General features: G+C 40.8%; 1 protein-coding gene across 1 annotated transcript in view; it reads left to right on the plus strand.

Annotated features, from left to right (window-relative positions):
* PTPRS (protein tyrosine phosphatase receptor type S) overlaps positions 1-12328 on the plus strand; it is a 600332-nt gene that overhangs the window by 499118 nt on the left and 88886 nt on the right. The window contains exon 22 of the mRNA XM_073652674.1: positions 3421-3462. Within this exon, the coding sequence (XP_073508775.1) occupies positions 3421-3462 (42 nt within the window). The remainder of the gene's footprint in view (positions 1-3420; positions 3463-12328) is intronic.

Consider the following 12328-nt stretch of genomic DNA (forward strand, 5'->3'; position numbering starts at 1 on the left):
ATCAGCCCGTAGGGTGGGTGACCTGCAGGCCCTTTCCGTTGATCCTCCATATACCCAAATTCATGATGACCGGATCATCCTACGTCCAAATCCGGCATACCTTCCTAAGGTAGTGTCCAGATTCCACTGTAATCAACAGATTGTGCTTCCCTCATTCTGCAGCAATCCAAAAAACCCCAGGGAGGTAAAATTCCACAATTTAGATGTTAGAAGAGCCTTGCTACAGTACATAGACATGACCAGTCAGTGGAGGAAGGACCACTCCTTGTTTCTGGCCTTTCAGGAGAGTAGGAAAGGTCACAGGGTGTCAAAGGGGACTATTTCTAGGTGGTTTAGGGAGGCCATTTGTTTAGCTTTACATATCTACAGGAGTTCCGGCATCGGACGGTATTAAAGCTCATTCCACCAGAACTGTAGCAACCTCTTGGGCGGAGAGGTCAGACGTCTCAATTAACCAGATATGTAAAGCTGCTACTTGGTCTGCACCATCCACCTTCTACAAGCATTATAGGTTGGATCTATCCTCCTCTGACCTCACCTTTGGGAGAAGGGTACTTCAGGCGGTGGTCCATCCCTAGGGTGCACATATTCTCCAAAATTCTCTCAAGGTGTGCGGTTATGGGTGAGGGGGAAACACCAAGGTTACTTACTGGTATCCGGTTTTTCCTGAACCCATGACAGCACCCGTAGTTTTCCCCTACTGTTTTCTCACGCCCTGGTGTGCACTTTATTTTTGGGGTGCTTATGTATATTGTAGGTGTTGGTTATGTGTCTAACCTTTTCTGGAGGTCTTCTCAATGCTCTGTAATCAACTGAAACAAGGGAGAGGTACCGCCCTTTTATTTCAGACGGTTTCCTGTCCTTGGTGGGGCGGATCCCTATCTCAAGGTGTGCTGTCATGGGTTCAGGAAAAACCGGCTACCGATAAGTAACCTTGGTGTTTTTACACTGTTACTCATGCGGTATAAGTGATTAGACGACTTTATTCTTCTGGTCGGTGCGATTACTGCAATACCAAATTTATATCGGGTTTTTATGATTGGCAGCTGTCACACACTAAAAGACTCTTTTTTTTTTTTTTTTTTTTTTTTTTCAATAACTGCATCTCCATATTTTGAAAGCTATAATTTTTCCATATTTCGGCCGACCGAGTCATATGAGGGTTTGTTTCTTGCGGGACGAGTTGACGTTTACATTGGTACCATTTTCGGGCACACAACATTTTTTGATCGCTTTCTCTTCCGTTTTTTTTGGGGGGGAAGCAGAACGAACAAAAAACAGCAATTCAAGATCTGTTTTTTGAGGGTTTTTTGTATTGCCTTTCCGCGTGTTGTAAAATTGATAAGGCAGCTTTATTCTTCGGGTCAGTATGATTACAGAGATACCACATTTATATAGTTTTGTTTATGTTTTGGCGCTTTTACACAATAAAAACTTTTATAGAAAAAACAATTGTTTTTGCATCGCTTTGTTCTGAGAGCTATAACTTTTTTAAATTTTTCCACTGATGGAGCTATATGGCGCCTTTTTTGTTGCAGGACAAGATGATGTTTTTAGAGGTACCATTTTTATTTCCATTTGGCATTTTGATCGCATTTTATTCCACTTTTTGTTTGGCAGTATGATGAAAGCATCGTTTTTTGCTCCTTTTTTTTTTTTTATGGTGTGCGCAGAAGTGGTTAATTAGTGTGACAGTTTTATAGATCGGGTTGTTGAGGACACAGCAATTCCAAATATGTATACTTTTTTAGTTTTGCATAAATATACGGAATTATTAGTTTAATTTTTTTTTTTTTATTTTGTGATTTTTTTTTTACTTTTTTACTTAGTCCCTTTATGAGACTTCAATTTTTATTTTTCTGATCACTCGTATCATGCACTGCAATAGACATGTATTGCATTGCACAAGACCTGACAGTTTTACACTGTCAGATCTCCTGTTATACTCAGTTGCTGACTGAGCCTAACAGGCCACTGTACATGGCAGACCAGGAGGTCATCTTGTGACTTCTGTCTGCCATGACAACACCAGATCTTATCACAGGGGCTATCGGAAAGGTGAGTCGATGACCCCCTCTCCCTCTCACTAGCTTCTAAATGCCGAGGTCGCTATGGATCGTAGCATCTAGAAGATAGCAAAAGGTTAACATCATTGTCAAGTCACGATGATGTTATCTGTCAGAGCTGTTGCTCTGCACGGGAATCGCAGCGCTTGCAGGGGTCCTGAGCGCTTGGAGACCACCGATTGTTCATAAACGTCGACGCTACACAGAGCCCAGCAAGCACTGACGTTTATGTACAGTGGGCGGTCGGTAAGCGGTTAAACACAACACTAGATGTATGCAAACTACTCCCATCTTACAATGTTATCAGCTCTGACCCTCCCCCCACACTGACTGCCGTGAGATAAGATCTGGAAATTTTTGTAATGAAACATAACCATTCTGCTGTATCTCTACACCATAGCCGCAGACATCAATGAGGAGAGAAGGGTGTGTTCTTTTGTTCCTTTAGGTGTCCCTGCCTAATGATTGACCAACCTCATGCAGGTGAAGAACTACACACCCACAAAGACAAATCTCTGGTAATGCTCAGTTGAGCTATAATCTAAAAAAAATTACAAGCTAATATCTCTGTCACAGAGGGGAGAAATTAAAAAATAAAAACATTTTTCTAAGCTCTGCAGGCACTATTCCATGATGTGGCCCGTTTAACAAGATCAAACTGGTGAAAGGTCCTCTTTAAGGACTAGCATTACATTTACACTGTTTGCATTTACTTACTTATTTAAGAAAATACATGTGGCATTAAACATTAACAATATTTAGAATTATTTTTTCATAGAGAAAATTGAATCATTGCTAATATCTTCTATTATATGAACCTTAAATGACAAACAAAAGAGGTCATGTTGAAAACTTGATCATGAACGGCTTTAATTAAGCTGTTTTGTATGCTGTAGCCCCTTTAGCTCCTGTCAACAGTCACATATTTTTCATATTTTATCTATTGGAATTATGACTTTATCAAAAATATGATAAAATGCTATTAAACACACAACTACAGTATTTTAGATAACACAGTGCTGGATGGTTCCCGCTATGGAGATAAAAGCTAAGTAAAGCTATAGCACCCTGACAATGCAGTGTTTGAGATGGACTTGCTACAACATCTCATATGGAAGCCTATTATTTTTGTGTTTACAGTATATTATGATGTGCATTATAATCCTATTTACAGTTTTTACAGATTTCATTCGTGCCAATGTGCTAGTATGTCACAAGTTCTCACATCTCACAATGGACAAACCCAAAGTGAATGTCTTTGTTGTTAATGTAGCCCACTATGTGTTCTTGTGAATGTAAAAAAAGACATTAAAAAACAAGTTGTTTTTATTTCTTTATTTACTGTTCTTTGCAGATTCTGGTCTCAGCAGTCCCCTCAGTGACCATGAATTTGAAAGTTAGTTCCTGTCTGTTTTGTTTCTGTTTTTTTTTGTGCTTCAATCGCTTTTTAGCTTTGTTTCTTTTTCTTTTCATTTTCTTTTCTCTTTTTCCTTATTTTCTTTGTTTTTATAAATTTTTTGTTTCTTAAGCTTTTCACATAACATCTTAGTACCGCAGCATTTCTGTGACTGTCTCTGCAGTTTTGGATAAAAACTGTCTACTGTGCAGATTGATGCTATTTATGTCATTAAGTTTAATGTCTGACAGTTAAAGGGATTGTCCACCTTTCTGGACATTTTTTTTTACTTAAATACAAGTAATTTAAGATAAAAATAATTAGGTTTCATTAAAAGTTTTCCACCATTTGACTTCTATTGCCTCTCTGCAGAATGAGTAATTTGTAACACTTCTCTGTCTTTTTCTGAGCTCCTCTCCGCTTACTTGTGGCCACAGGCCACATCAAAGTTGAATGTGCAAGGAAACAAAAAGCCAATAAAAGCAAAATGGTGCAAAATATGTAATGAAATTACATATTAATTAGCCTGAAATTCATGCATATATAGAGGTTGTACACTGCCGGATAACTTCTGCTTAATGAATTCAGGACCTGAATTAAAATAAAAACGGTGTACCTCTTTCAATGGCACTATTCAAGGCAGACACATGACATTGTTGTGTGACATGGCAGCTGTGGCCGCTCGTCAGCTGCTGCTGACAGGTAGCCAAATAACAGTGCCGACATTGCTGGAACAGCGCCACTGAAGGAGGTGAGTACAGATTGTTTTTATTTTGATTTGGGTTCTGAATGATTAAGCTGGGGTTGTGAAGTAGAGGACAACCAAAAAAAAAATTGCCACAAAAGTGGACAGCAACTTTAACAGATCCAACTTTTCCCATATTTGTGTGATATTTCTAATTTAATTCCATTATCACATTTTTCTTTTTTTACATTGTGCTGCTGAAAAAGTGATTGACTTAATTCATACCTGAATCAGTGCCATGATTGAGAGCTTCATAATCGTCTTTTAAAAGGAATGCGCTGGCATAGCCCTAATTTTCTAAGTACCTGTCACTACTAAACTACTGGGTAGCATTTTTTGGATCCAATGAACAAGCTCCAGAAATGTGAACATGTATTAAGTCTAACTTAGTTTTAATTTTGTTTTATTTTATTACCATTCACATGTTTACTTTTTCTGTGTTTGTATCCAGATCACTGGCAGATATTAATGTATATGTTTGTAACCATGTATGTCTTTTTCATAAACATGTCGCCAGCGGCCAGAATATTGTGTCTTTATTTTAAAGTTCACCAAACTGATTACGATGTGCAGTATTTAGTAATCATTCAGCTGTGCCATTTGCATGTATCATTCGTAATTGCTGGAAATTTAAAGCGGACTATTTGAAGTGCACATCTGACCTAAATATTGTAAATCTTAATGTACTAGGCTAATTGAAAGGCAAGAATCACAAAAACCTAAAGATAAAGGGAAACTTTTCTAATTTTGTTAGGGGTCATAAGGCTACTGATTACTTTTGTTACATAAAGGGGCATAGACGATAAGATGACCTTTGTTGCAATGTTATAGGTAGTTCTGATTGATGCGCTGTATGGTATTAAATGTTACCTAATTAGACACTGGAACGCTCTATTGATTGTTACATTTCTTTTTCCACTTTTTTCCAAAATGTATTAAATCCAAGCATTAAAGTCCATGCAGGTGTTTCTTGATTTTATTAGTTCTGATTTGTCACCAAAGATAGATGGGGCTCAAAATTGTCAATGTCAAACATTTACTTTTATTTTTGATATGCAGAATTTTTCATGTTCAAATCCAGTTATCATTAGAAAGTCCAGTAATCAATAGCAGATCTAGTAGTAGTGTAAAAGTAGTGTAAAAGAATAAAAAAAAACCCTATTTGGGTGAGCATGGGTTAATTGCTGGACCAGATACGAAGTGTTGAAATAATGCGATTACTAATTAATCTCACTGTGTTGAAAATGAGAAGTCTTCTGAAGAACTTGGCAATTGGTCTCTCAGGGTCCGTAAAGAACTGTGGAGGGCTTTATATTTTACTCTCCGCTTAATTCAAGGAACTGACCTGTAGAATATGTAGTCTACGCTGCAATAAAATGTGTTACATCTTCTTTTCCCCAGTCCCTGATAAACCACTTCTGCCAATCCCCAACGTCCTTAAGTGATGTAATTTGCCTGTGGTACAGTGACAAAAGTACCTCTTACTTTTTAATGAAGTACATTGCATGCTCTAGATTTCAGTAAGGGTAACAGCAAAGCACCCAGACTAAAAAAGCACAAAGCTGTTAGAAGTTAAATGGCTCTGTCCTGAAGTTGTCTGTTCTTAAAGGGATTGTCTGGGCTTAAAGTACAAGTTTGCAGTCTCTCTGTGTTACTGCAGATTTGTGAATTCTCACATCGTGCACACTGCACGCTGTTAGGATTCTCCAGTGACAGTGCTGGGAGCGGCGGTCATGTGACCACAAGTATGCGATATGCATAATCCCATCCACATTACAACTAGATGGGCGCAGCCTCGCTCAATACAAGTGTATTGATCAAGGCTGGATACAGTCTAGTCAGACTGTGGCTGTCAGTAAGCATATCTCATGCTTGTGGTCCCATGATCACCAGAGAATCCCCGCAGCGTGCAGTGCGTGCGATGTGAGGATTCACATAGAGAGACTGCACACATGTAGCTTAAGACCGGACAACACCTTTAATACAAAAGAAGGTTTACCTATAACCGAATCATAGCTGTAATGAACCTGTTATGTCAAATCCAATCTCCTTCTAGAACCTGGAAATCAAGCGTTCAGTGCAAATAAATACCATCTATACATAACATGACTACGTTTCTGTAACTTTAAAATTATATAATTATATAATAAACTAATGTGTTTAACCCCTTCCCTCCGCAGCTAATTTTGCCCTGTCATTTTTTCCTTCCCTTCTTCTTCTTAGTTTTCAGTCCACATAGTTGTATGACGGCTTGTTTTTTTTGTGGGATGAGTTGTAGTTTTGAATGACGCCATTCATTTTACCATTCAGTCTACTGGAAAACAGGAAATAAATTCCAAATGGAGTGAACTTGGAAAAAATGCAATTCTACCATGTTTTTTGTGTTTTGTTTTTATGGCGTATATTCTGTGGTAAAATTTACTCTGAATCGTGACTCTCTAGGTCAGTACGATTATAGCGATACCAAACTTGTATAGATATTTTTATTTAAGAGGACAAAAAGAATTCAGAAATTTGTAAAAAGAAGTTTTGCCGGTTTCTGTTACCATACTCCAAGACCTGTAACATTTTTGTTCATCTGTAAATTGAGCCGGCTGATGGCTTGATTTTTTACACAGCAAAGCTGATGGTTTTATTGATACTACTTTTGGCTATATACTACAATTTGATCTGTTTTTATTGCATTTTTTAGAAATTAATAGACACTAAAAAACATATTTCTGGTGTTCTGATTTTTTTTCTCATTACAGCGTTTACCGATTAGGTTCATTTTGTATTTTGATTGAATTTTTATGAACATGGTGATGCCAAGTATGTTCATATTCTTAATTCTTTAAAGTTTTTTTATATTAAGTGGTTTGAAATGGGGGATGATTTGAACGTTTATATATTTATTTAAAAAAAATTATATCGTTAAAAGCATTTTTTGTATTTTTTTCTTTATCTTTTAATCTCCTTAAGGAACTTGAACCTATAATCATCCAATCGATTATACTATATACTGCAATACCACAGTATTGCAGTATGTTGTGTAAATCTCGGTTTCCGTTGAAACTCAGCACATACCTGAGCTTCAGAGGAGTACCAAGATGGCAGCGACTGGGGCCTTTAGCTGCCTTAGTGTAACGGACAGTGCAGTGGAACCAGTGTGCCGTGATCTGAGGAGAGCCTGGAGAGACGTGACTAGATGCCTCACCAAATCCAACCTTGGATGCACAGCGACTATTGAAACTGCGATCCAAGGAGAGATGAGGTAGGCGGACCTTGGGTAGATGGCAGCTGACCCCCAAGGGACAGGAGGCAGGAAAGGCCAGGAATGGTAGAATTGGCAAGCACTGACTGGCCCGGCTGGTAGACAGGCATGCATGTGGGCATGGCTGATGTACAGGCAGGCGGGCACGGCTGAAAGACAGGCAGGTGGGCACGGCTGATAGGCAGGCTGGCAGGCGGACATGCCTAATAGACAGGCAGGCTGATAGTCATGACTGATAGACTGGCTGGCAGGTGCGTAGAAGCACGGCTGATAATACGAGCAGGAATACTAGAATACGAACCCTGGGACCTGAGAACTCACAAGCGTGTTAGAAACCGACTTACAACCTTGCACAGGCACCTCCCATCAGGTGGAAGTGCCTTAAATAATAAGTGTCTCCCAGCCATTGGCTGGTGACACTTTAGGATGGCATGCTATCCCTTTATGAGGACTGGACTGCGTGTGCGCCCTAAGCACAGTGCCCAGGGATCTGCACGGCATGTGCATACCCCTGGCAGCAGCAGAACAGGAAGAGGAAGGAGTAGTGGGATGGGGGGCCGTGACAATGAGTTAGTCTGCGTCCCTGCTGGGGGAGAGGGGCAGCGTGCAGGGACGCTGGCACTACACGTAGTAACCAATCCATTCCCCGTGAGCGCATCATGGGGCACCGATGGAGCCATTAAGCGTGAGCAGTGGCACACATTCCATTTAAATATGGCTTTTATGAGACTGACTGGCGTTTAAATGATTAACATCTCATTTACAGCCGCGTTTGTTAAAGACAAATGTAGTGATTTACCATAGCTAATATCTGCCGTATGTCGAGAGAGCTTCGCTCCTCAGCCCTTCCCCCCACACACACACACACACACACACACACACACACACACACACACACACACACGATCATCCCCACAATCACATACATGCACGTGGTATTGCGTTAAGTGGTTAAGGATTATTTTATTAACAGATCTGATATTGGGATCCTCCTGAATCATCTTTTCTTTAAAATGTCCCCCCCCCCCCCCCCCTTCCCCCTAAATATAGCCCTGGCAAGACGTCTTAATATAGAATTAATACGTTTCTCCCAGACAGTGCCTGGTCTGTCAAAGTGGACTTGGTTAAACCTCATATGAAATATCCAGAGACCTATGATTAATCATAAAATAGTTTCTTTATGTCAATTTTACAGCCAAATTACATTTCTCAGGGAATATGGCAGAACTGCTTCATTTGGTACTAAGAGATGATACTATCAGCTCATGCTTGAAGGGGGCATGCCCCCTGAAACATCCGGGTATGTTGCTCCAGGCAACTCTGACTCCGCGTCTCATGGGCTGGCAATATCATCTCTTAGTACCAAATGAAACATCATATCGTGGAGATAATTGTGAATATAATGTAAGTTCTGCCACATTCCTTGAGAAATGTAATTTGGCTGTAAAATTTATATAAATAGACAATTTTATGATTAATCGTTGTCTGAATATTTCATGCAAGGTTTGATTCAGATCAAGACAGCACAGTACTGTTGTAAAATCTCCGCCATGCTGCTGCAGCTTGTCCGTTTGCTAAAAAAGGGATGAAGAGCAGGAATCCCTCTGCCCTTTCGATAGGCCATCAATATAAAAGTCCCGGGCAACCACTTTAACTTGTGAGTAATGTGGCTTAGGTTATTTTATTTAATATTCTGCTGATTTGGTTTATTTTTGTGTTACTTAGACAACCGTTTTAAAGGAAACCTGTTAGTTGGATTATATCTCCTACTGTATTATTGTACTCTTTAGTAGCTTTAGAATCACACTTTTACATAAACTATATACGGTATATTATGACATTGTGTAAAAATAATATTTCAAATTACATTCACGTTGATGCAAATTACCTCCTGTTAGTCATCTGGGCAGTGCTGCTTCGGGGAATAGTCACATAGTCTGGGCTGATGCTGTGTCCACGTTATATTAAGGCTATGTGCCCACGATGCAGAAATGAAGCAGAAAATTTCTGCAGCATTTCTGTATCTCCCTGGCAGAAAAAACGCATGCAGATTGTGCATGCGTTTTTCCTGCAGAATACATGCGGATTCACATGCGTACCCACATGTGTTAACGCATGTGTTTCCGCATGCGGACTGACAAGCACTTTTCAGGCGATAGCATCACTTGGAAAGTGCTTGACAACTAGGTCACACTGTATAAATCCATGCAAAAGTCATGGATTTATATAGTGTGACCGTAAAAATAAAAAAATAAAGCTATACTTACCCCCGATCCCCCGCCACGTCTGCTGTCGCCCTCGTCCTGGCTTCTTCCAAGTTGCCGGCATCTCGCGAGACAGCCTGCGGTCACATGACCGCGACGTCATCTCAGGTCCTGGAAGGAGAAGCGCTGCAGGGGCCGCCGGACAGGTGAATATAAACTTTATTTATTATTTTCTTCTTTTTTTTACAGGTACAATGGTACCCAGGTCTGGATGAGAGTCTTCTCTCCTCCAGAACTGGGTACCATCCGCACAGAGACACATAAAATCCGCTTGTACAAATGTACAGACGCGGATTCTATGCGTCTCAATGCAAGTCAATGGCGGCGCTTCCGCAAAATTAATGAACATGCTGCGGATTTATTTGCGCTACAGAAACGCTGCGGAAAAATCCGCAGCATGTGCATTGACATTGCGGAATGCCATTGGGGACCATGGAGTGCGGATTACCATGCGTTTTTGATGCGTTTCCGCTGCGGAAATTCCGCAGCATAAACGCATGAAAAATGCATCGTGTGCACGCAGCCTAAGTGAGGCAAGGTGCTTTCCACAGCTCATTCTGCACATGTGCCAAATATTCTTCACTTTTGTCTGCCACTCTGTGTAATGTACACAAGTAGTAGGGCAAGGAAGGCACTATTAGGCCCAGAAGTAAGTGCCGAGCGGTGGTATGGCTCTTCTGCGGTGTTGTGCAGTTTGGGATGTCACAGTGCCCCTACCTTGGCGCTCAAGACCCGTTCACAGGGTACATCTAGAGGACTTAGAGGTAGATAGGAAGAAGGCTGACCAGACCTTGGTATGAACAGTTCAAAAGGCTTACTGGATCATAGCTTCTCCACCATTTAGCTGCTGCACTGGTTTTCCATACAGATCCCAGCTGGATGGCAACGGGACTGATACTCTGTTATGGCAAAAGGTTTGGCCTTGCTGCGATGGGCTCTGAAAAGATTATCTGGCACGGTACTTAATCCTAGTAGCGCTTGTTCCCTACGCCTCACCTCTAGATAGACTTGGCTCTCTTCAACTACCAACTCCCCCTAGTCACCATAGTGACCAGACTATATAGGGTGTTGATCAGACATCCTCCAATACAGTCCTTTGCCAACGCGTATACCGCCACCTTCTAGTCTCCAGTGGTATTACAGAGTAACAATTTACATTTAATTTAACAGAATGATACCAGGCAGTACATCAGAGCATAAATTATTCCACAGACTCCTATGAATGCTGAAATGTTTGTAATGGCCCCTTTTGGGTCATTACATACCAACTTGAAGAAGTACCAAGCCGCCCCCGGCTTGCCTAAGAGGTCTCCGCTAAATAGATGATAGGGCGTTGTCTTCTAACCATCTAGATGTGTGGTGATGTACACCTGAAGAGAATGCCTTTGTCCTATCATAATGTAACTTTTGGAAATTCCGGTTACTAGTGTTTTAGAACTTAACTTGAGTTCATGAGACTATCCTTCATGCTGCATGTAGCTCCCATGAATGCTAATGCCATAGACTCATACCCAGTTCCCGGACTAGGCTTTGACTAAAGTGTATTTTACTTCCTACTAAAATTAGTGTCCAATGGCAAAGACTAGCCTAGCAGACTCCTCATGCTTTTGAGATCTTAAGAACACAAGGAGCATGGGGTCATGGTTATTCCAACCACTTAACCAGTTGAACCAATCTACCTTTAGAAGGGTGTCATGATAGTTATCCCTTCAAGCTTATCAAAGCCTGTAATCACTCTGCTTCATTACCTTGATGCCTTCTAGTGTATATTTGTGCCTGCTTCTGACTTAGTGTGTAGGTCTCACTGGTGCGCAACACATATTACCCGAGACACATTATCCGCTGGCTCCAGCTTCATTTAAGGAGACCTTGGGTTAAGATATGCAACAAGTACATTTCCTAGGATTCTAGATACACAGTGAAATAAAACCATTATACGTCGATCCTCAGAGGCAGGGCATTTCCGTGGGAGTAGCTCTCTGGAACACTTGAGACATTCAGCACTGGAACCGTGGTTTCTTCTTATTTGGAACCGTGGTTTCTTCTTATTTAGAACCTGGAAAACCTATCTATTCTACAAAACCTATAGTTAGCAAAGAGTTCATATTTTTAAGAGCAATGAGTCCCATCTTTAAGTACATTGATTCTTTTGGTGAATTGCAATACATTTTGAAAACCATCACATTGTGGCTCCCAAACAGCAGAAGGAGTCCACACACTGGGCAGAAGTACTTGAACAGAATAACTGGGGTTAATGTGTAAAACAAGAAAGACCATGAACAGGGTGCTTACCAGTGAAAAAGAGGATCACGAAGAGCTCAAGTATTCGTCTGAGTCCTTTCCCTGGGCACAGCACTTCAAACGTTACACAACACCCTTGATCGGTGAGAATCTTTCTAGGGCTCCCATAGGGTAAGATTGAACTTTTCCACAAGGCAGCCGTGGAGGTCCTGGAGGTAAGGTCTCTCATGGGGACGGCCACCACGAACTTCATGTAGTGGTCAATGGCCATCATAGCATACTTATACCCAGACCAACTAGGCTCCTGTTTGACATGGTCAATGGCTACCAGCTCCAAGTGCTCTTGCTCACGATGGGATGAAG

The sequence above is a fragment of the Phyllobates terribilis genome, unplaced genomic scaffold, assembly GCF_046119375.1.
Source record: "Phyllobates terribilis strain yellow unplaced genomic scaffold, ASM4611937v1 Scaffold_1__5_contigs__length_1240528914, whole genome shotgun sequence".
NCBI lineage: Eukaryota > Metazoa > Chordata > Amphibia > Anura > Dendrobatidae > Phyllobates > Phyllobates terribilis.